Raw genomic sequence first — 25091 nt, forward strand, 5'->3', positions numbered from 1 at the left:
TGAATGCAAACCTTCAGCCTGCTTTTCAAGAACCACCTTGGACAGCTTTTGTGATTTAGCTGTAGGTGAGACTGGGTAATATTCTATCAGTAGTTATTGTTCAATGCTTTCTAGATCATCCTTGTAGTGGCTCTGTATATACAGCCCCCTCCTTTCTCTCTGTCTCGTACATGCAGCAGTATAATAAGAAGAAAACGACTGTGCTTAACAACAAGGCAAATTAATATGAATGGATGGAAGGGATAGGGTTTTTTCTGTCTTTCTTTTACTGTCTATGATTTATTTAAATTTTTCACCTGTTTTTAAAGCAGACCAATGGGGCCATTTGACTGCTGGCAAGATCGTTGTGTTGGAATACTGTTGCTCTCCCCCCACCCCCTTCTTTAAAAAAAATAGGTTGGGGAGTTTGGCAGTTTGTATTCTGAAAAACATTGCTGCTTCAGAATACACACAACTAATTTGGAAGATTCAGCTGTCGTATTCTCAGCATTATTATGACATGTGTGGAGAAGCTGCTGTGAAGCTTTGTGAAAGGATGGCGAGTGTCTGTATCCATTTGCAATCACGTCTGTTAATATGGATGTTGGATTAGATGCAATGGGCGGGGGATTCTGTGAAACAATTTCCTTGAGGGGAAACTGCTACAAAGGAAGCCGTATTTTTCATAGGAAGACAGTGTTCTAGCTACTCCTGTCTTAGGGTGCAGCTGTGTAAAATATATTGTGCTTGACAAGACGAGGCTTTCCAAGCCTTCACCTTTCTCTGAACTCGGTGAAAGCTGGCAGCTTTTTGTGGTGAACAGGATTGGACCTTTTCATGTCAGTAGTGGTTTAGCAAAAATCTCTAGAAGCAAAAGCTCTGGATTATCTACATTCTTGCAGCAGAGATCTCTGAATATATATACCAGCAACCAAACGATTATATAATTAATCATGCGTTAACTTTAGGTTGTTTTACCCATGAATAGCCCAAAGTGTCTGGGTTTGCATGTCATGCAGCAGACAACCTGGCAACTCATGGGTTAATTAACCCACATTTTGCTGCCATTATGTGCAAACCTGGTCTTACTTTGGTACCTCAGTAATGTAGAAGGCCTGCCTGCTGAGTCTGACCAGAATGTTAAAATTCTCCAACTTATAAGACTGTTCTATAAAATGATATTATAGGGGAAAGGCTACTTTGATTGTAGTAGAGTCTCGTAATTTGTTATCCACTAAGGCTGGTCCTGGATACTAATCTGTACTGCCATATATTTTGCTGACAAGTTTACATACATCCCAACCATATGCTTGATCCAGGAAGCATTGGTGGTGGGTGTATCTAGTATCCTCCATAAGCCGGACTATCACTCAGTTTGTGATTATTATTCCTAATAATATAGTGGCTTCCTCTTACATATGCAGCAAGAGACGCAGGGAACAGAGAGAATGGAGATTCCACGAATTTATTCTGAGGATTCCTGCATTGAGTAGGGGATTGGACTTGATGGCCTTATAGGCCCCTTCCAACTCTACTATTCTATGATTCTATGAGGAACCTGTATTTTAGACACATTTATACAGTCCCAAATTTCTAAACCATGTTATATCTGAGATGAAAATGTAAGTTTACACACAAATGTTTTGAGTGCCAGGGAAATCAAATTCTTCTTTTCCCTCAGTCTTTGATTTTCTTATAGCTTTCATATTCTTCTGTGTTAAGAACCTATTTCTTGGTTCTTAACCAAGAACTAATCAGAAATATTTAAAGTTTTGAATTTTCTTTATTGTCAATTAAGAACATTTTTGTCAGAGCCTTTTGTAAACTATTTTAATGTGCGGTTGTGTTATTCTTGACTCTATGATCCCTGTTGTGTAGGTTGCCAAAAATCTTCAATAAACATCAAAGGCTGATCTGGATATGAGAAATCAGGATCCTTTCAATTAAGTATTAAAAAATTGAGAATCTGGACTTCAGCAGAAAAAAATGTTTTGTTCCCTGCGATTCTGTAATTATATTAATGTTTTAAAAATGAAGAAGATGAAAACATGATCTGGCCACTTCAGAACATGACCTGATAACCTTCCCGCTACTGTAGCACACACTATATGAGTCTTGCCCCCCAAGTGATTCAGAAACTGCAATTGGTCTAGAATTCAGCCACTACATTATTTTTTCTGTTATTAAACACAGGGAAGATATAGCACTGATTCTATGTCAGCTTCATTGGTTACTCGTTTGTTTCCAGGCTAATTTCAAGGTGCTGGTGCCTATCTTTTAAAATCCATTTATATTCTGGAGTCCGGATTCTTGAAAGAGTGTCTCTTCCTATATCCATCACAAGTAGTCTTCTTACAGCTTCATCTTCTGTCAGTTTGGATGCCACTGCACAGAGGATTTTTTTAAAAGTAGTTCCCACATTATTCAACACATGTGCTTATTAATGCCTGCCAGATTTGGGACCTTGGCCCTTCTAAGAAGGCTTTAAAAATCTGTTTGTTTAGAAAGTTAGCTAACATGCCTGTTTGATTTTATTGTGTGTTGTGTGTCTTGTTTCCCTGCTTAGTGTTTTGTTCAGGTAGTTTTATTAATGTTCCTATTGTATATTGCTGTTATTTCTGTCCTCTGCTTTTAAGAATTTTATTGGAAGACAGACTATACATTTGCTAAATAAAGAAGCAGTCTTGCTGTCCCGTCCCCCCAATAGATGCGTGCCCCTTCCATTCCTTCTCAAACTTCCATGTCCAAATTTATACAGAGATTTGGATTATAGTTGAAAGCTTTCTTTTGGGATTTTTACTCCAGGGTATGTCTCATTTTATGCAATGAAAATCAGCAGACAGATCAACAAATGCTGCAAATAGATATTTTTGGGGACTTTGATGCCTACATCACAGAACAAGTCTTTGGTCAGTATTGCTGTGCTGCCTGTTTTTTCGTTTTTGTTTTTTTAAAAACCCTGCCTTTTCTTCTACGGTACCATATTGTTCTGCTCAATTTTGTAGCTTATTTAAAAGAAAACATATACAGATTTATTCCTGTAATTTCAAATTAGTTTATACAGCAGTAGTTGTTGGGCTTGTTTATTACCTCATTCTTTGGGTGTCTACTGTCACAATATAGGTAAAAATACCTTGCCTGAATTGATGTCCACCAGTGGTGTATTACAACTGAATGTTTTGGTGGCATTATGCCCTCTTCGGAAACCTTATTGCATCTCAAACCTGTAATCAGTCTCTCTTATTTCTACAGGTGTTGCTTCAGGCCAAGACTCCTACAGAAGTTAGATTCGAGGTCTCATTTTAATTAGGAAATGCAAATGCAAGGCAGTATGTGAACAGTGCTCTGTTCCCATTAATTACAGACCTGCCTAAAGTAAGATTCCCATTTTACTGTGGGAACATGCACATTCAATTTCATTGTTGCTTTCTTGGCATTAAGGACTACCAATTACGAATGTTTTGTGACATCTTTGGTCGCTGCAGTCATGTCAAGAACCAATCTTAATTTGTTTGTTTGAACGTTACAATTTTTCTTTCTTGGAAGGCTTTTGTATATCCTTTTATGAACTGAATGGAACAGTGTGCATATTTTGTGTAGGTGCCCTCCCTGTCATAGCAGCCTGTGATTTACTGACCACTGGCTTGACTTTCTGATGAACTAGGAGAGGTTTAGGCTCTGAACCTATGTTTTCATACCGGCTTAATATATTGCCATCTGACAATATCTTTAACAAGGGATCTATTACCTTTCCCTCTATGGATTTTTGAAGCTGGGGGTTCCTTTTAATATGCTTGTTTCTAATTGTGGTATTTTCTTCTTTGTAAATAGACTGTAGGGGCATATGTCATTCAGGGCATTTGAGACCAGTCAATGGCTGATGCTCACTTTCTACTTTATGATTGTAAAGCTCGCCGAGTTGCACAATGCATACGGACTGCAAGTTGCAACCTATTACGTTTCTACTTTTAATAGAGATAAAAGACTACTGTCCTAAGGAATTGTAGGGCAAATAGTAGGAATATATTCCAGTTGTATGTATATTTTACTTAGGTCAGGGTATTGCAAAGTAGGGCCCTTCAGTCCTAGGACAGAACAGTCAGAATGCTTACATGGGAAAGAGATGTAGAGCTGGAGGGAATGGCCAAAAACAGTTGTGTTGGAAGGATTACAATGGGTCATGGACTTCATTTTGCAGTGGTAATTTCCAGCATTTCTCAGAATGGCTTGACAAGAAAGTGGATCATAATGGATTTGTCACAATCAACGAGAGAAATTCACTGAAAGCCTGGGGACAAGGTCGAATGGTGAAGGAGCCCTGCCCTCAGGATTTGTGATCACTTTCTCTACCCCAAACAGAGCAGGGTTAGGGAAACTTTTTTAGCTCAAGGCCTGGTTGCGACCTGGAAACTTTCTCATACACATCATGCTCTCTCTTTCCCTCTCCCTCCCCACACAAACTATTCATACACACCCATGTACCTGTCTCAGCCCCATTCCTCAACTGATCCATGCACATCAGTTGAGGAGGGGAGGTATTTTCTGAGCCCCTTCTCCATGCAGAACAGTTGGGGTGGTATTTTCATCCCCATGCAGAACAGTTGGGGTGGTATTTTCATCCCCATTTAATATTAAATTGTTACTGTTTTGAATTTTATTGTTATTATCTTCCTTAGTGGGTCGTTGAAAACCACTATTCTGAATAATGATTTTTATAGTGTAGGGTAGGGGGCACTGGGCATGCGTTTGTGGAACCAAGGGGGCAGTGACCTGAAAAAGTTTGGGAACCACTGGTTTAGAACTTCTGCTCTGTTTGTTCATAGAATTTGCGTTTAGTCTTGTTCTGAAGGGAACATTTTATCTGAAGAACTTGGCTGATTGCTTCAGGTTCAAGTTTTTAGATTTGACTATAAAACAGTAAGGGATTAAAACAACAACTGTGTTATTTAATATATTTAGGATGTTTCATATTGACAGATAACAGACAACAGCTGCGTCTTGGGCAGTAAAAACATAGAATCTAGAAACTTTTCAAAATGGGGACCTGTGGTACCATAGTGATTACAAGGCAGTAATGCATAAGTTATAGGGATATTTAGCCAGAGGGCATGTCTAGACCTAGGGACCGGAGGGCGAGGATCTCGTGATATGGTGATCGTGAGATCCTCCCCCTCGGTCTACACGTGGCATGCGACATCCTGGGAAGAAGATGACGTTGCGCCCGCCTTTTTGGATTTTTTTTTTGAAGATGGGCACTTGAGCACTCCAGCGAAAAGTGTGTTTTTTAAACAAGCAAACAAAACAAAAAACCCCTCCCGCTCCCCCCACCCCCACGGCTACTCGCAAGGAGGCGGGACGAAACCAGGATGGCGACCCACCCACACCTCCCGTGGTCTCGGGATCATCCTGAGACGTGGGAAAAGTTGGGATAAAAGTGGTGCCTGTTATCCTGGGGAAAGGGAGGGTGCGTCATGTAGATGCACAGGGATGATCCCGGGGCAATCCCCTGGATATTGCCCTGCCTAACCATGCCCAAAGTATTCAGATATAAACTAGTTCTTTTTCACTAATTCAGCAGGACTGCACTAGCTTATGGCCTTAGTTATAATGTACTCATTGTACTTCCCATTGGAGGTACGATAGAATTTTTTTTTAGCTCTTTTAAATGTATGTTTTAATTATGTGGTAAGTCACCTTGAGTCTCCCCACTTTTTTGTTTTTGTTTTGAGAAAGACATCTAAGAAATAAGAATACTAATATTAGGTGCTGGAAATGTTTGGCTGTAAAACATCATTCTTCCTAAGCAGGCAAAATTTCTGCAGCAACTAAAACCACTCACAAGGCTCTGGCTCCAGCGACAGAGTAGCACAATGGCCACATTGAGAGTAGCTGCTGGGGAAGCCCTCCTTCCTCACTGGCCCTGTAAATGCAGCTCTTTCTCTGTGAAAAGCCCTGACATCAGCTCTTGGAAAAATCTGAGGACTTGTGTCATGGAACAGTGCTGAGGAGCTTGCTTGGGCAGGGGCTGAATGGCTGGACTGTGGTTGAAACTTCAGTAGCAAGGCTTTTTACACTTCTACACACACACACACACACACACACACACACACACACACACACACACTCTTCAGCCTTCTTCTAACCCGGCTGCCAAGACAGATATTAATCTATGTGCTTGAAGGCTGGCTTTGAACAAGAGCAGCTCTGTACTTAGTTTCTAGCAATGCAGTTACAATGAATATAAATGTAAATAAAAACATCTTTGCTATTTTTGAATACCAAGGAGTTTTGGAATCTCTTGAAAGAGATCTGAAGCTTGGGGTGGGTTGCATAATGATGCAATTTCATGTGTAGACTTTGAACACAGCACCCAAAGCTGCACCATAGTGGCTGTGGGTTTAGTTCTCCCTAAAGAGTCACATAGAGCATTGATTACATGACGTGACAGTAGAGCTTGCAGCCCAGACTAGTCAGGATGATTAATGAGTAGGCACAGCCACCATGATTGCTTTCAGCCTCTACCGATATTACATGACTAGATTGGATTTGCAGTTAGAGTTACAGCATTTCCTTTCCATGCCGTTTCTTCTCAGTCATCTCAGATCAGATAAGCTGCAGAAAATATCAGGTAACAATAGTTTTGCCCTTTGTGGCAATGCTGGTGTACAAACCCACACCCTCCAATAATTGAAGGGCAAATTCATTGTAGTAGTTAGGGGCTCATATTTGATGTTCACAGGGGGTATCCATGCAGGAGATTATCCACAACTTTGAATTCAGTTTTGCTTGGTTTTTTTTATAGCTGTCTTGACTGTCTCTGCTACTTTAGTTCCGTGATAGTTATGGCAAACAGTGGTTATTCTTGATTTTCACTGAATTGTGCAGATGAGGAAAACGTATGAATTGGTTGGTACTTTGTTGTTTATTTTCAAAACTGAGAAGCACAGGCCAAAGTGTTCTTAGCAGCCCAAATGCTGAAATTCTTAATTACTTGCTTTTGCTTAATATTCTAGTAATATAATAATACTTGCTAATTTTTATTTTTTGTGAATGGCCCAAAGATCTTTGGCTATGGGGCGTTATAGAAATATAATAAATGAAATGAATGTAATGAAATATTCAGTCATGCCTACTATTGAATTTGATAATTCTGTGAAACCTGGAAAAGAACATTATAATTTGCTAAAGGTTCTGATTTTCTTAAATCATAAAGCTTGAATGTTATTGGTTTGAAGCCAGAGACTAGGTCTATTTGTAGAACTTCTAGAAATCTAAAGCAAATAATGCCACGCATGATTTTCTCATGAGTCACCTGTCAGCTGTGTCTGCTGGCTTCTACTGAAAATTATCTTGTTGCTTTGTGTAAATAAGTGTGCAAAAGGTGGCCATTTTCCCTAGGCTCACATGTAACAATCAATTTATTACCAAAAATAAAATAAAATCAGTTATCATTTTAATAGTAGTGGAATCTCTTTAGAAGGGAGCATTTCTTAGGGCAATGCTGTAGTGAGAGCAAGATGGATGAAATTGTACAAGTGTCTTCAGCTAACCAGCAAGTACAACAAACATTATCTAAGCAGCGTGAGAAGATGATCAGGATCTTACTTAAGGCAGGACATGTGTCCAGCTTGATTATATTCTTTTGGCCTTTCTGAGGACCAAGTAACAGATTATTTCTTCCCTCCAGTGCAGCAAACTTTCATAGAACCTTCTTTTCAGTGAATGGGCTAAGTGTCTTATAATACTGGATTGCATCGCAGCAGCGCATAGAAATACGAGTGATTCCCTGTGATCATGACCTACTGCCTGCCCTGCTTCCATTACCCTTCTCCTCCCCTTCCCTTGTGGGTGGGGGGAGAGAGGGACTGGAAAAGCTGGCTTGCAGCCCAGGAGCTTCCGGGAATCTATCCCAGAATCCCTTTGGAACAGTTCTCCCCTTGACACATGCAACATTGTTTGGAAACTGGCATTCTCATGTAAGAAAGACAAGAGTTTGGAGTTTATGCTCCCAGAATGGTATTTCTGAGTGTTTACCTCTGCAGGCTTCAGAACAAGTTTGCTCTCATTTCTGGCAGATGCTCTACTGCAACATTGGGGGCTTAGTATAAATGCTGGTTCTTGTTAAAGAAATCTTATCAGTTTTAGAACTGACTTGCTTGATTGTGTGATAATGTTCTACAGCTTGTAAATGACATTATGTAGGTAGATGTGTAGAATGAAGTGAGTCACCCAATTTATTCTGTGTGCAAATGCTTAAACATCTTTCTAATTGTTGTTTTAAATAGCTAAAGTCACAGTATGTCTGTTATTAAATTCCGATGTGCTAAACTTTGGGATAAATTAACTAGTCACTATAGTTTTTGGGTGTAGAGAAACTCCAAAGGAGTTACTGAGCTATGCTAGTCTTTTAACCTTGTGATTCAGATCTCTATATGTTTAATGCTATAGTACACTATTGGGGTGCCTGTGATTGTACTGCAATTAATACAGTATCTGGAGGAAGTGTTACTTATTCTCAGAAGCAATAAGAAATGAAATATTCCTACAACAGAAGCACTGCCTAGAGCAAAGGTTTATGGATGATGTGCAAGGAATTGGAAACATGTGGACACACAAAAGGGATAATGGAGTAGAAGTCTTCAGTGTTTTTTTAGTTACTTTTGGAGAACTGAAACACTTGTTCAACACCCCCTATAAAAAGATGGAGTAAAATGAATTATGAGGAACAAATTATGAATTTAAATGACATGTTACTTTTGAGTCATCAATCAACAATTTATGCTACACTAATTTTTTCCCCTTTTCCTTTTCAGGTTTCCCCTTAAAAAACCTACAAGGTAAGTTCTTGAGGATTTGACTACTTATATGTGATTATAATGAAAATAACTTTGGTTCTCCCCTGCCCCCGCAAAGACAAATGTGACCTTGGATACTGCTAGCTGATCTGGTCTATATCTAGAGTTCTGGTGACCAGGATGACTTATCTATAAGAGGAGGGAGCTGAATCATGTGTGCCTTGCCTATGTATGGGAACATTGCTTCCTCACACAGAAATAATTTGGAGACCCCAGCACATGGTAGTATAAAGCTGGAGTTGAGGCAAAGTATCACCCAGCATAAAATTCAGAAGCAAAACTGAGGTATTGTAAAATGTGGCCCCTACCCCTTGAGGGGGAAAAATCTGTGGGTGTTTGCACTCGTGATGATTACACCCATATTGTCCTATAGTGATGGAAGACAGAAAAGAGTAGCGCATTTATATAGTCAACATTTCCCCAGCCTTCCTATTGGTAGATGAGAAAGCTTAGGCAGCTGGGCAACTCTTTTGTGTTTTCTGGCACTGTAGAACAAAATGGCTGAGATTCACATGGCCGTGAACAATTTCAGAAGACAAAAGCATGAAGGTAAATATGGGGAGAGGTTGTCTTCGTGCATTTTTTAAATGAATTTCTTGTCCTTTTCTGAAGCGTCAGTTGCAACTTCAACGCCTGCTAAAAAGGTTGCAAAGATAGTAAAATAGTTTCAGTGCAGCTTTATGTAAAGCCATAGGTTTTTTGTTTCGTTCTTTAGAAATGTGGATAATATTCACCACAGATATAGAGAGCTCCTAGGCACATAGAATGACAGTGAAAATTTACCCCTTCACTGGACATAACAGGGAGGACTTGATCAGATTTCCTAGTCCTGCAGAGTTTACAGTTTTATAGACCTTTATGTTTTGTTGATATTCTTGCAAGTATTCAATCTATGGTTCTTTTTGTTGATATTCTTGTAAGTATTCAATCTATGGTTCTTTTTGTTTGGCTTAGGCATGGCAGCATTCTGAGCAGAGAGTCTCCAGCAGACAAGAAGCAGAAAGTTGAGCGCTGCATCAGTGCCCACGACTTCGACCCTACAGGTAGAATCCTCACAGCCACCCACACAACAATACACTGCTTCATAGCAAACCGCACATAGAATTTTTTTAAAGAATCCCCTAACTTTTTTCACTGATGTTACATTCAAAAGCTATGGATGGCTTCCTTTTTCACACTGCTTATATAATATTTTTAGATATCTCTTTTTCGTAAGTGGGGTTGCACAATATTCTTCATAGTTGTGCTCTTCTGTTGTGTACATCTGGACTTGTGTAGTTAGTGTTTTTGTTTTGTTTTAAGCCTAGTTAGAGAGAGGAAGTTATTGGGTATTTACTCAAATGGGTAGTAAATACCCATTTACTACCTGGTGGAAGCAGTGACTTAAAGCCATAGGGCCAAATTTACATGTGCTACATGTTTGAATCTCAAACATTTATTTTATTTATTTATTTATTTATTTATTTATTTATTTATTTACATTTATATACCGCCCCACAGCCGAAGCTCTCTGGGCGGTTTACAACATTTAAAAATAGTAAACATTAAAAGTATACAATTTAAAAACACACACACACACATAAAAACAGTATAAAAACAACAGTATCCATTTAAAAACAACAATTGTAGGGTCCATTAAAAACAAACTTAACGTTGTTAAATGCTGTTAAAATGCTGTTAAAAATGCCTGGGAGAAGAGAAAAGTCTTGACCTGGCGCCGAAAAGATAACAATGTTGGCGCCAGGCGAGCCTCATCGGGGAGATCATTCCACAGTCGGGGGGCCACCACTGAAAAGGCCCTCTCCCTTGTTGCCATCCTCCGAGCTTCCCTTGGAGTAGGCACTCGGAGGAGGACCTTAGATGTTGAGCGCAGTGTACGGGTAGGTTCATGTCGGGAGAGGCGTTCCATCAGGTATTGTGGTCCCAAGCCATGTAGGGCTTTATAGGTTAAGACCAGCACCTTGAATTGGGCTCGGAAACATATAGGCAGCCAATGCAAGCGGGCCAGAATCGGTGTTACATGCTCAAACCTCCCTGTTCCAGCTATCAATCTGGCCGCTGCATTTTGCACAAGCTGCAGCTTCCGGACCGTCTTCAAAGGCAGCCCCATGTAGAGGGCATTGCAGTAATCTAATTTGGAAGTTACCAGAGTATGGACAACTGAAGCTAGGTTATCCCTGTCCAGATAGGGGCGTAGCTGGGCCACCAACCGAAGTTGGTAGAAAGCACTCCGTGCCACCGAGGCCACCTGAGCCTCAAGTGACAAAGATGGTTCTAGGAGAACCCCCAAGCTACGAACCTGCTCCTTCAGGGGGAGTGCAACCCCATCCAGAACCGGTTGAACACCCCCCATCCGATCAGAGGAACCACCCACCAGCAGCATCTCAGTCTTGTCTGGATTGAGCTTCAGTTTATTTGCCCTCATCCAGTCCATTGTCGCAGCCAAGCACCGGTTCAGCACATCCACAGCCACACCTGATGAGGATGAAAAGGAGCAGTAGAGCTGCGTGTCGTCAGCGTACTGATGACAGCGCACTCCAAAACTCCGGATGACCGCACCCAACGGTTTCATGTACATGTTAAACAGCATGGGGGACAAGACCGATCCCTGCGGAACTCCATACTGAAGAGTCCACGGGGCCGAGCAATGTCCCCCAAGCACCACCTTCTGGAGCCGTCCTGCTAAGTAGGAGCGGAACCACTGCAATGCAGTGCCCCCCACTCCCAACTCAGCCAGACGTTCCAGAAGGATACCATGGTCGATGGTATCGAAAGCCGCTGAGAGATCAAGGAGAATCAACAAAGTCACACTCCCCCTGTCCTTCTCCCGACATAGGTCATCATACAGGGCGACCAAGGCTGTTTCCGTGCCAAAGCCGGGCCTGAAACCCGACTGAAATGGATCCAGATAATCAGTCTCATCCAAGAGTGTCTGGAGCTGGCCCGCCACCACCCGCTCAAGGACCTTGCCCAGGAATGGAACATTTGCTACCGGCCTGTAGTTACTAAGATTTTCCGGGTCCAAGGAAGTTTTCTTCAGGAGTGGTCTCACTACCGCCTCTTTCAGACGGTCTGGGACCACTCCCTCTCGTAGAGAGGCATTAATCACCTCCTTGGCCCAGCCGGCTGTTCCATCCCTACTAGCTTTTATTAGCCAAGAGGGGCAAGGATCCAGTACAGAGGTGGTTGCGCGGACCTGTCCAAGCACCTTGTCCACATCCTCGAGCTGTACCATTCTGGTTTGATTTGATTATCATCTCCTGAGGCTGCACTTTTGATTGGAGCAGTGGCATTGTGGGAGGAGCCTCCCCAGCACTGATGTTCCACTCAGAATTGGAGTCCCGTGCGGCTGCCTTTTGGAAACATTGAGAGATATGATCAGGTATCTTTTGTATATGGGCCCTAAAGCTTTAGGAAGCAATTATGTAAAAGAAGTGCAGTCTTCTGTTTTGCTGATACCAGGCTTGCTGATTTGGCATACCTGACAACTGCAAGCTGCATAAGGATTATGTTGGCATGTGTGTCCATATTTCCACTGTGCTAAGGAGCAGATAAATGACTTGCAGTTAGCACAGGTGACACAGTGCAGATGAAGGGTTGCTGAGGGTTTTGTTGTGCAAAACCCTGCACAAAGTTGTATCAGTCTTTCTCTCTTTTCCTGGTAATTCCTGCTTTAACTATTTTTTAGTACACGATTGTTCAAACGTCACTGTTTGGGCAGAAGTTTTCTGCCATTTCCTTCTTAATATCTAATGCTGAATGCTGACAGTAACAGGATGCACGGCTAGATCAGTCATTTTTTACTTAAGTACAGCCATTTCTGTGGAGCAAATATTAAACAGTGGGAGCTGAAGAATGGCCTTTTCAGTCTGCTGAGTGAAGTTGCACTCAAGCATTTTGTATTTTAAATACATTTTAACTGGACATGGATGTTCACTTTCTTTCTTTTTCCCTATACTTGTAGACCATCTGTGTTGCATTCCGAGTCTAGCGCTGTCTTGGAAATTAGTCTGCATGTGAAGGTTCCACCCACCCCAACCTACTAACCCAGTGACTGCTATGTGCTCCTAACTGTGTGACTGGCTTGCGGGTGAGCCTCTTGGCCCCATGTGGTGTGTTGCTTTTTGTCTGTGCACTTTGCTGTTTAGTCTATTATTCTCCAAGATCGTGCAACAGGTGAGAGCTGACTGAAGGCTGCAGAATGTGATATGCAACATTGCATATTTACAGAGGAGATCCAAATTACTGTGTTTGGACCAGATGGGTTATACCATCCCTTTTGTTAATACTTGCCCACGGGGTAGCTTGTTGGGCTTGAACTTGATGTATGCTGGGTAGTGTTTCATTTCCCCATTTGTAAAATGGAAAGAATACTTGTCTCACAGTTTGGTTAGGAGGGGTGGATGAAAAGTGGTACCTGTCTTCATCTCTAGAAATGGGGTGGGCTAGTTACATAAAAATGGACAGTAGTTCTTTACGGTGCCAAATAAATACAATTTAAAGGGGCATTGAAAACCGACTTATTTAAGTGGGATACAGCAACGAATAAATATTTATATTCTCTTTTGTGGAAGCCCAACGTGTTAATCTGCAACTATAGTATTCTGAGCGTTCAGGATCCTTTGACCTTTGTGTCCTAACTAGTGATGGCAGTCTGTTCAGGACAGCCATGAAACATCATGTGATTTCTGTCTTCTCGAAGGATATTGGGTAGCAGGGCTAGAAAACAAATATTTCCCCGCCAGCTAGATTCAAGACTTGCCCCTATTCCTGCTATGGCTGGGAACTCATTTCATAGAGCAACGTCAGTCTACATGGTACTTTACAAAGTAGGGCCTGCATGTTGATCATACATAGAACTTCTTCTTCAGTTCACTATTTGCTGTAGAAAAGAGGGAACTTGATTATGGTATCATTTTCTTCCAGAACCTTATAGTGTGCTGTTTACCTGTATAGTTCAAACCTCTGGTATTCACATTCTGATTTCAAATGTTATCACCTCTGTGTTTGCTCATACCTTGTTTTGTGTTTTGCATGAATTAACCCAATTATACAAATCATTCTGTTTTTTATGAATTTTTCTCCCTGTTGCTCTCCATATTTCCTATATCTCTTTCTCCTTTTCTCCTGCTTTCGTGCAGATAGCTCCTCCAGGAAGACAAAGTATAGCTCAGAGGAGAGTAGATCCGAGACATATGGTAAGCTGAAGCAGTTGCTGCAGCCTTGTGTCTTTGTTCAGTGTGCTCCATGCAGATGTTCCGTGTGCCCAAGGCCTCTGCCCTTTTCCTGCCATGCACGGCTTACTCTGCAGCAGGGGAAAGGACTCAGCTTTTAATGTGGCTTTAAATGTGCAAGCTTGCTGATAAATACTAACCATCCTGTAGCAAATGTCAGATGTCTTCTGTATTGTCTTCCATTCTCTGGGGGAAACCTTTCTTTGAGTTGGAGTCTTATCAGGAATCAGCAACTATTACCTAGATCAGTGGATATGGATCCTACAGGTTTTAGTACTGATGCAGGTGTGTTGGAACTGGCACAGTAACTTCACTTTCTCACTTCTTACCATCACTTGCTGAATTTTCCATAGTGATCTCTCCTTACTGTATGTAAGATGAAAAACTGATAGCATAGAACTGTGTAGCACGGTTCCGTGTGGCTTTGTAGCTGTAAATATCTTCCCTGAATTTCTGGCCTGCAGCTATTTGTCATGTGAATGAAAGGTTTAGTTTAATTTGGTAAACATGAAGTTGTAAGGTTCTTCCATATCAGAATTCCCAGTGCTTTCCCTGGATTCCCCCCCCCCAAAAAAATCCCCCCATAAGTCACTCTTTTTCAAGGGAAACAGAATGTGCTATAAGGCAGATACCTATTCTGTTTTGGCTCCACAAGCTCATTAAGTTTGTTATGCTAGGTTTGCACTGAACCTTCTAATGATAGACCCAGTATGGGGTGACTTCACATGTCATGCTAAACCACCTTGAGAATAAGTCACTGTGGGTTGGTTGTCTGTTGAACAGCCCATGTTACTCCCAAAAGATGATCAGGTGTGAAGTAGCTTGGCTTCTTTCCTCCCTCAGTCCTTCCATCTGCTCTCAGCATGTATCCCAGCTGCCTTTGCCACATAACCCCTCTCAGATCCTCATATTCCCAACAGCTGAGAGCTTCCCCCCTTCCCTGATTGCAATGTATCAAATCTATAAGCTGCAAAGCACAAAATCTCGGAGCCTTGTATTCCCTATGGAATCCAATCACTGTTCCTTTTCTGTGCAATTTTAATGTTGGCAATCCTCTCTTTTTCAAGGCCTTCAGGTTTGTGAAAAAGGGGTCAGTATTGTAGTTTAGCTTTCAGTCCTTCAAATTTGCACAAATGTTATCAGTATTTTTTTCCTTCGGACCTTTGTAAGTGCACAAGTGCACCTCATTCACATGGCTACAGTTTACATTCTTAAGTATGACAGCAGTTAGTACAGTATCCAAGTGCATTGGTATGACCTTTGCACATCTAGAAATGCCACTTGTCAATTTCCCCCTCATAATATCTTGAAATGCCAGCTGTCAAATACCTCCTCCACTTCAGCACTTCCCTTGACATCAAACTCTGAAAGGGGCAGCTGAACGAGATGGGAACGTTTGGTGTGGGTGTAATTACTGCGAGAGCACGTGGCACTTATTTCTGCTTTGCCAATTTAGCAATCAATGAAGCATGTGAATAAAATAGGAAAATATGCCTTGCTCCGGTCCTGTGAATGTGCACCACTTGTGCAGGACCGAAGAGGGGGAGAAATCAAACTCACCTGTGCAATTTTTAAGGACTCAAAAATAATTATTAAAAGGGCTGCCAACCTGAAAGGGACATTGCCAAGTGTCTATGCAGTATTGGTGAAGGGTGGACACTAACAGCAGAGGAGGAGGGTAGATGGCAGTGGAGACACTAGCAAGATTGCAAAGGATTTTTTTGCCATTTTTGCCAGGCTGCTCTCTTGGCATTTTAAACAATGCATGCTGAAGTGACTCCCTTTATTATTATTATTATTTATTTATATAGCACCATCAATGTACATGGTGCTGTACAGATTACACAGTAAATAGCAAGACCCTGCCGCATAGTTTGGATGTCACAACAAGCAACACTAAACCCCTCTACAAGCCATGGGTTCTCAGGGTGACTTATTTGTGAAAAGCAACTCCTGACACAAAAGCAGGTCCGAACATCATACTAAGCCACCCTGCAACAACCCTTGATGACAACCCACTGTGGCTTAGCATGGCATGCAAAGCAGGTCATTGAGTTACTTTTTTAAAGCATCTAACTTCTTTTCAAAACTAGATCATACTAGTTTTGCTCTTTCACTTGCTCCCTAGCTTCCAGGGAGTGCACTTTGGAAGAAATCTCACACGCTTCTAGAAAAACATTGGACGACAGAGTTGAAAGGGAATAGGGCCTGATCTTGTTATGAATTCTGCACTGGCTTGCGAACTAATTGTTCTCTGCCACAGAATCATCTTCACTGAAATGCTCTGCAGGGTGGAAAAGATGCCTAACTGGTACCGAGTCTTCCAAGTCTTGATAGAATGTTTTTATTACATAATAATTACAAGGCATATGCAAAGTTTTCAGAGCTAGGAGCATTTTCAAGATGAAAAGTTCATAAAGAGAGTTAAGTAGCAACTAGAGTTATGGCTGCAGAAACCCCCTAAAGCAGCCTTCCTCAACCTGGGGCGCTCCAGATGTGTTGGACTACAACTCCCAGAATGCCCCAGCCAGCTGGCTGGGGCATTCTGGGAGATGCAGTCCAACACATCTGGAGCGCCCCAGGTTGAGGAAGGCTGCCCTAAAGGACAGCATACCTATCTCTCTGAGGAAATGAAAGCTGTCATTTTGGAACAGAGGAACTGGTTTTATTGGACTGGAATCTCATTTGGGGAAAATATTCCCCTCCTCTGCAAGTATTTGCATATCCTTCTGCTATATACAGAAAGACGATCACGTATTTTGCATTTTTAAAAAAAGTTGCAATGCTATCGTACTTAATATGCCTGATATTGGTCTAAGTGCCAGTCATAGCTTCCGTGGTAAAAACTCTTCCCTAGTCTGCTGTTGGGAAATCCCAATGCCATAAAGTTTCCTGTGAAATAACTAACCTGGCTTGATTACAGGAAATGTGTTGTGTGCCTGTTGGAATTTTTCTGTAGTTTGTTTCCTCTGCCTGTACTGTGCCCTGGCTTTTCATATATGTGTAATGAGACATGACTTCCTAACGCAAGGCTTTTTTGCTTCCGCTCAGACTTCCTGCTGAAGCTCTGTCTACAGTTAGGATTTAGCTGTGTGGATTCCATGCCTCCTTCTTTTTCAGTGGTCTTTTGCTTTGCTGGCTCTCTCGCCCCTCCTCCTTATCTGACTGGTCCTGAAATCTGTGTGGAAAAGGTTTGCAGTATTTGCTTTGGATGGGACAAGCTATTTAAGAACCTGCAAATAGAGAATGCTGTGCTTTGTGTTGCTGATGACTGCAGTCTTTTTGCTTGCTTTTGGACATCAGGGAGGAAATATCTTGAAGTGGCAAAAGTTAGTGATTAGAGGTGTGGCAGTTACCTTTTTGAGGAGACTGCTGTTTTGATTGAGAATTAGGTAGAAAGTCCTTGATTGCTTATGAATGAAGCTTGCTTCTTGGGGCAACGACAGTACTCTAATAAATATGTGAAACAAGTCTTATACCTGTTTCATCAAATTGCTGCATGACATTGAAAAATGTTGAATTGCTTGAGTTCTACAGGGAGTGTATGAGCTATTGCTAATGTGATATATCCAGAATGCTGCAGTACTGATGAGATATTGCTGCTGCACCGGGTTGAGTTTTGTTTTTTCTCACAGAGTGAATTAATTAGAAGTTATTTCACCTATCACAGGTGCTGTTCTATGAATAGCTGGCTGAATTGATAGATATTCAGTTAGTGAAGTTTAGATGGATCCCTTAATTGTGCTTTATTGTTACATGAATTGTACTTCAAACTAGTTGGCCAATTAATTGAAACAACCAGATCTTTTCATTTCAAAAGAAATGTTCCTACCAGTAAATAGCTAGACCAAAGCTGAGTCTTGGTTATATGACAGCTTCCTAATGCACACCAACACTTTGCAACAAATACCAAAGGGCAAATACACTTTGTGACAATGTTATTTAAAAGAGAACAGGAAGGAAAAACAAAGGCTTTTGTACAAGGCAAAGTCCTGATGTCATTTGTTATTGGTGGATGAAGTCCACTTCTGACTGAAGCCTATGATACAATTCCCATTGATTTTGAAAGACTATGACTAAAGTTTTACAGTAAACTAGAGATGTATACTCAGAAAGATTTAAATTTTGTTGCCTACTGAAAGCACGTGTGCAAATGGTCGTATTTAATACTGCCTTTGCATTTAACAACTTGCCTGGTCTCCATAGGTGTTTAGAAATTCCCTGAAGGTGAATGAATAGACTGGTGGAGGAGAGTTAGATTGTTTTGGCCTGCCTCCGCTGGCCCATTTTGTAGAAGGCGATTTTTAAAACTAGCCTGCTGAGGAGTCAATAGTTTGTGTTTTCCATACTGGCCACAGAAGAAGGGGAAGTCTCTTCCCCTGCAACCAGCATGGACACACAGCGTAGTTTAAAAATATGCAGGTTAGTAACTTTTGTGGTCTTATTTAAAAGGTTAATTTGATACATTGATGTTACAGCTTCTAATACGTTACCAAATTATTTCTGTTTTGAAAGGGTGCCTGTTTTGATGTGTGGTTTGTTCAGCCAGTCTGAATATGTAGAAAATGTGATCAACTTCCATTCCTCAACCATTCTGGTAGCTTATTGATGGTCATTTCCATAATAGTGAGAAGTTGCCCTTAAACCCTACAAACCTGAAGATGGTGAATCTGTGCACAGCCTGGAGTGGGAGGTTTTATGTTCAATGTGTACGTGCTATATAGAAAACCGTAGTTCTGTAGTAAATGTAGGTGTTATATAGACACCTGTGCAAAATGACTTAATAGCTCTATTCTTTCAAGGTTTGTGTTGGATTAAAATGTGGCTGATGTACCACAAGAGTCTGCCTCTCTCTTTGCTATACCTCTGTGTCACGTGACCAATGTTGTAAGCATGACCAGCCTGATGACGTAATTTCCTTGCTTCTGTTCCCCTGTCGTTGGTTCTCTTCTCCATCTGTTTACACCCTCCGCTTTGCTTTGCACACCGTCTCCATTCTGTAGGCTGTGATTATCTTTTGCCAGGATGAGGTTCTGGTCTGCTGCCTACACCTGTGTCTCTTTGCCTTGCCTCTCTTTCCCTATACAGGTCTTGTTCAACGTTGTGTTATTATCCAGCGGGATGAAAATGGATTTGGGTTGACAGTCAGTGGAGACAATCCAGTGTTTGTGCAATCCGTCAAAGAAGGTAAGTAGGCGTGTTCAGGGCTATTTCATGTTTCACATTTTTAGTAGGCACACATTTAGCAGGCATATTTAGTCTATCTGTACAATATGAGACGTAAATATGTTTGTTTTTACATGTATTGTACTGTACAAACGTGCTGCATAGAGTTGCATATTTCTGCAGTGTATACCTGGTGAAATGAACACAATCATTTTATTGTATGTTATGGGTGTACAAGTGGATCACACAAACCAATGCATTCTTCCAAAAGTTAAAATGTGCAGCATAACACTAACGACCAGTTCATGTTACACTTTCTGTGCTTGAAGCACAATATCCAAGTGCCAAATAGTATGTCGGATAGGAAGTGTGTAATATTGACTTTCAAATGGGAAGCATAATTTGGACATCATATTCAAGTCTATAAATCTGTTGTGAAATGACCCTAATTATGCTATTGAAGAAAGAAGAGTCTAGCAGTTATGCTTGTTGTAGCCACTACAGGCCTGCATGAGGCTAGATTGTAAAGTGGGAGAATTGTGCAATTCCAAAGACTGAATTGGTAAAAGTGCTTCCTTATCTGTGCTATGGAGGAACTTAGTTATTTTTATAATACGTTGTGGATCTAGTTGCAGTGTCAAATCGCATTAATTTCCTAGAATCTTAAAGTCTACACTGTAGACTCTACAGACTCTTGAAACAGTAGCTTCAGATGTCTCGCCTCTATTGATATATCTGCATGGCAACCTCCCACATTACAGGTTTGCTGTGCAATCCTATGCATAACTACTCAGAAGTAAGTCTCATTGTTTTGAGTGGAGTTTAGTGTGTTAGGCCAAAACTAGAAGCATTGTAAGTAGACAAAAGTGTCCTTTTGTCATTTTATGGAATCCAGCAATGTCAACTTGTGGTCTATGCTGGTCTTGCCGTTGTCTGTCTGTGGGGTAGAGGGACAGGGACAAGTGAGGGACTTGCATGGTCTACAGTAGCTTGTGCACGTGAGTCCAGAGTCCACACGTGCTGTGTGTGACAGTGGCATAGTGCTCGCACTCTTTGTAGAGAGTGGCTCTTGCATTACCTGATATAGTGTGGCTCTTGCTTGGACACCAGAGAAGAAAAATGCTGGAAACGATGTATTGACTTCTAAATGGCTGGTTCTTCCCTCTAGATGGAGCAGCCATGCGGGCTGGGGTTCAAACTGGTGACCGAATCATTAAGGTAGGAACACTTGCTGTCGGAACAGTAAATCACTGTTGGAGAAATGCTTCAGTGCCCCCCCCCCCAAACTGCGTCAGTGTTTTGCCCAGACCTACCTCTCAGGAACGTTTGAGGCGCTATGTATTTTCCTATATTTAGAACTGGCAGTACGCGAAAGTTGCCTGTTGCCAGATGCAGTCTAGTTTCATAACCTTGCTTTGTAAGCTTATGTAAATTACACAAGGTTTCAATTACATGTCCGCTAAAAGGCCTTTAAGCATGGTGTGCATGCGTGCGAGTGAGCGTACATGTAGGAAGGCAGAGCTGCGGCATGGCTGCACAGTTTAATTCATTTCTCTTTCTCAAATAGTTCTCAGAGCCACCAACAAGCAATTTGGCTGTAAAATCCCTGCGAAGAAAATCCATTTCAGGTTTGGTTAGATCAGGGTAGACAGCCTGGTGCCTTCCAAATGTTTTGGGCTGCAAATCCTATAATCCCTGACCATTTGCAATACTGTTGTGGCTGATGGGAATTGCAGTTCAAAACAACTGTAGGGCACCAAATTGTTTACCCCTGTAGCTCTTTCAGGGCATTCTTGTCTAACATGGCAATAGAGCGAAATTCTTGTTAAAGGCATGCAGGAAATGAAATCAGCTTAGCTTCTTAGCACAGGAGACTTTTAATGTTGTCCTCTTAAATTCAAAAGCCAAAATTTACACAGTTATCTTTTCATAGGTGAATGGGACTCTGGTAACACATTCAAACCATTTAGAGGTGGTGAAGCTGATAAAGTGTGAGTAAACCCTGTGAGAACTGTGTTTATTCTCTATAGAGTCCTTGAGATATGTGTGGGATGATTGATGGAGGTCGAACTGTCCTGATGCAGCCAGGAGGCAGTTAGTAATTGGATTTTAGCCATGCTATTGATCTATTACCTGTCGGAAGACCTTGGGGTGCATTTCTGGTATGTGATATGATTTTGAAACACCCTCAGGATCTAGGGGAAAGTTAAGCCTGTTTTGACTGATGGGCAGTTTCCACTGCTTGTTTTGTTAACAGAAGTAGGAGGGGGGGAGTTGTTATCTGTCAGTCCTTCACACTTAATTCTTCCTGTTGTGTTTGTTATTCAGTCCATGATAAGTCTGTGTTTAATGCACTTACTACCTGACCTGATGCACTACACTATAGCTGAAGAAGGTTCTCTGAGCAGGAAGCATTTGGCTCAGGTCAACATTGTACTCACATTGCTCCCTGTACTATTGTGGACATTGTTTAACATTCAAATGCAGAATTATATATATGGGTTTGGTTCCGGACACCTTTGCAGTGGTGCTGCTTAGATCCCCAACCAATGTGCAAACTGACATGTGTGCTTGTAGTTTGAAACCATCACTGAGGAAGTGCAGGCACTTAGGTCTGTTCCTGAGATATCATTAGCTTTTTGCCGATACCTTCAGACAGAAAAGTGATGCTGCTGCTTCCTCCTGTTGCACCTCTTCTGCTGCAGATATATTCGACACAATATCCGAAATGCTTGACACTTCAGAAATCTTTCGCTCACACTTTATAACGAAAGGGTGGAGGGTTGTTATTTTTTGCTTCCTTACCATGCCTTCTCTTAGTAACCATGGCAGATTTTAGTGAGGAGCTGGTTTTCTGACTGATCCTGTCTAGTCCTGCCTTCCCCCTCCCCCTCCAAAAAAAACACGTATGGGATTTTGTCTTTTCTCTGCAGCGGGTTCCTATGTAGCGCTCACTGTGCAAGGGCGCCCACCTGGGTCGCCCCAGATCCCACTGGCTGATTCTGAGGTGGATCCAGCAGCGTTTGGGCATATGTCTCCCATCATGACATCTCCTCACTCACCTGGAGCATCTGGAAACACGGAGAGAATTACCAGCCCTGTGCTGATGGGGGTAAGATGATGATGATGATTTATTGCATTTTTATACTGCCCAATAGCCGAAGCTCCCTGGCGGTTCACAAAAACTAAAACAATTCAAAGTATAAAACAAACAGTATAAAAACATGATATAAAATACACATTAAAACGGATTAAAACATACCATACATGATTTAAAGGGCTTTGGGGGCAAATGGGTTAGATTATGTGATAGGAAAACGCTCTTTATCTCATTCTTCTGGTTTATTGGTAATCAGGTCATACGTCCTGAAATGTGTCACACGACAGTACAGATTTCTCCTAGCTGAATCTCCATAGAACTCAGTCATTTTATTTATATGGTATAAGGAAGTATGAGGAGACAGCTGGGCTGGGCTGACATTGTGAGGGTATTGCAGTTGTGGGCTGATCTGCTGCTCCTTTGTATAGCCTTGTATCCAGCACATACAGCAGCCATAAATTTGATTTTCTGTTGAAATGCGGGGCAGCAGCATCACATGGAAATTACGATTCAATGAACAGATGATTTCTGATAAATAGAATTATGTCAGTGCATGTCTTCTTGGAAATGTAAAATGGTTTGCGTATGGAAAATGTAGAATGCTTTTAAAACACACTTTGATTTAGAAGATGTAGATAAACTGTTGAAGAACAAGCAAACTTTCCTTATTAGGTAAACATTGGTTATTCCTTTTCTTATCAGGAGGAAAATAATATTGTTCACAGCCAGAAAGTGGAGATTTTGAGGAAGATGCTGCAGAAAGAACAGGAGCGCCTGCAGGTACCAAACAGGGGGGGATTTTGGAAGAAGAAAGTTGGAAATGAACTGCTAGAGTGGTCATTTACCCTGGCGTAACGCTCTTGTGTCCCAGGCCTTGCTCATCAATGGGGCATCTGTGTAATGTGGAAAGTTGTAGGATATGTACCAGGTAAACAGTGCTAAAAATTGTCAGCATGGCTCTATATTTGAAAGCTCCAAGTTTGTAGTGAATGTTTCTCAAGCAGGCATTTCCCTGTTATGCTAGAGGAGCAAACAGTTGCTGAACATCTGGAAATGAATGACAGTGCAGTTTGCTTTTGAAGATTAGTTTCAAGTTAATTTACTTTCGGGTGTGGGAGGCACATCCACTCCTTAGCCTAGCCACTACATGGAACTTGCCTCATTTTTGTATCAACATTTATTTCCAATAAGCACATTTTTGTACGCAACAGAACACGTTTACCGTTTTAATTAATTTATTTTCACAAGGCCCAGGGCATTCCAATGACTTTCAGACCTTCTTGCCTCACAACGCTATCTCTGCTTCACTGACCACTAGCGTGGTAGTGGTTTTAATGGTAATATAAACAGTAGCTTCATCAATATAGGGAATTGTGTGAAGCCTGGTCCATAAATGTAGCTGAGGGACCATCACGATGAATGATTTGCTAAATCTTTAATTCCTCTTAGTCCTTGCAAGAAGATTACAACCGTGCTCCTTCTCCCCGACTGCTCAAGGAGATCCAGGAAGCCAAGAAGCACATCCCTCAGCTGCAGGAGCAGTTGTCCAAAGCAACAGGCTCCACTCAGGTAATGCGAATGTTTGCACTCCTAATCAGACTATTCTAGTTGGGAATGTTGTGTGGGAGCAAGCTGCTCCCAGCTGTGTCTGTGCCAGTTTGCACAAGCCTGCACAGCCCTCGCAAGTGCAGTAAATTAAAGGACGCACAAGTAACAGCTTGGTCTCTTTTCTAATTGAGCCCACAGAAACTGATGATTGATGGGGAGAGCATTATATAGAAAAATGAAAGCCTGGTAATGAGAAATTGCAGAGTCTCTTTTCATTAATAGCGCCTGTTAAGGGGATGCGTAGAGCTCTGCACAGATGCCTGAGCTCTGACCCTTTTGTGCAGGCTTTTTTGTATTCCTTCAATTAGAGAATGAGATAATTTTTGCAAATAGCCATCTCAGTAGAGACCTGCAGAATTTTAGACGGTATTTTTTATGAGACAACTCACTTAATTTTGTTGTTGTCAAAGCACCATGTTATGGGATACTTGCTGCTTCTTACTGAGCTTTGTCTGTTTTCAGGACGGAGTTTTGTCTTCCAAGTCTGTGATGGAGTCTCTGCAGATCAGTGAGGTAGAAGCTGAGAGGGGGGATGCGCTGAACAAAGGCGACTGCGGTTTTGGTGACAGCTCGCAGGCAAATAGTGACACAGCTGAGGTGAGCTTTTCACTTGAAGCAACGCATCAGAGGATCGGTGAGGTTTGTCTTGGCCAGTGTCCTATTTGTAGAGAGCAGAGCTCCCTATCTGTAGCTCCTGACAGAATGGGAAGACATATAGAGAGGTAATCTTCTGGTTTGACACATTTGTGAAGGTTGTAGTATCCACTGTCACTTGATAACCCTCCTTAAATGCTGCTAGTTTTACTTTTTTTAAATCCCATTTCTATCCAGAGAGCTATAGGTGGCCCTTGTGTTCAAAGCAAATCCAATGAGTGGGTCAGAGTGAGCTTCCGGAATGACCAGGAATTTGAAGCTGCCCAGCTCTACGTTTGTCTCTGTCATTCATGAGTTTTTTTTTGTTCTATTCTAATTACTCCTGTCCACCTTTAAGTGCAGATGGTGTTTGTCAACATATTATGTTTAGCAAGGAGGTTTGAGGACGAAACGCAGTGCTGTGAAGTAGCTTGATTCATGGGTCTCCCTTGGCAGTCTGGAAAAGGAGTGCCCTGTTTTTCAGAATGAGGGTTTTCTGGCACACACCCTGTTGCC

At 41.6% G+C, this 25091-nt stretch overlaps 1 protein-coding gene across 2 annotated transcripts in view; it reads left to right on the forward strand.

Moving 5' to 3' along the window:
* Positions 1-25091, forward strand: part of ARHGEF12 (Rho guanine nucleotide exchange factor 12) — an 84911-nt gene that overhangs the window by 22013 nt on the left and 37807 nt on the right. The window contains exons 2-11 of one of the 2 annotated variants that reach the window (XM_063138980.1): positions 8793-8816; positions 9789-9877; positions 13976-14032; positions 19157-19255; positions 20403-20452; positions 21168-21225; positions 22168-22346; positions 23037-23114; positions 23784-23903; positions 24405-24539. In XM_063138980.1, coding sequence (XP_062995050.1) covers positions 8793-8816; positions 9789-9877; positions 13976-14032; positions 19157-19255; positions 20403-20452; positions 21168-21225; positions 22168-22346; positions 23037-23114; positions 23784-23903; positions 24405-24539 — 889 coding nt within the window. The remainder of the gene's footprint in view (positions 1-8792; positions 8817-9788; positions 9878-13975; positions 14033-19156; positions 19256-20402; positions 20453-21167; positions 21226-22167; positions 22347-23036; positions 23115-23783; positions 23904-24404; positions 24540-25091) is intronic. The other variant, XM_063138981.1, reaches the window with a different exon arrangement.

This window comes from Elgaria multicarinata, chromosome 12 (assembly GCF_023053635.1).
Source record: "Elgaria multicarinata webbii isolate HBS135686 ecotype San Diego chromosome 12, rElgMul1.1.pri, whole genome shotgun sequence".
In the NCBI taxonomy this organism is placed as follows: domain Eukaryota; kingdom Metazoa; phylum Chordata; class Lepidosauria; order Squamata; family Anguidae; genus Elgaria; species Elgaria multicarinata.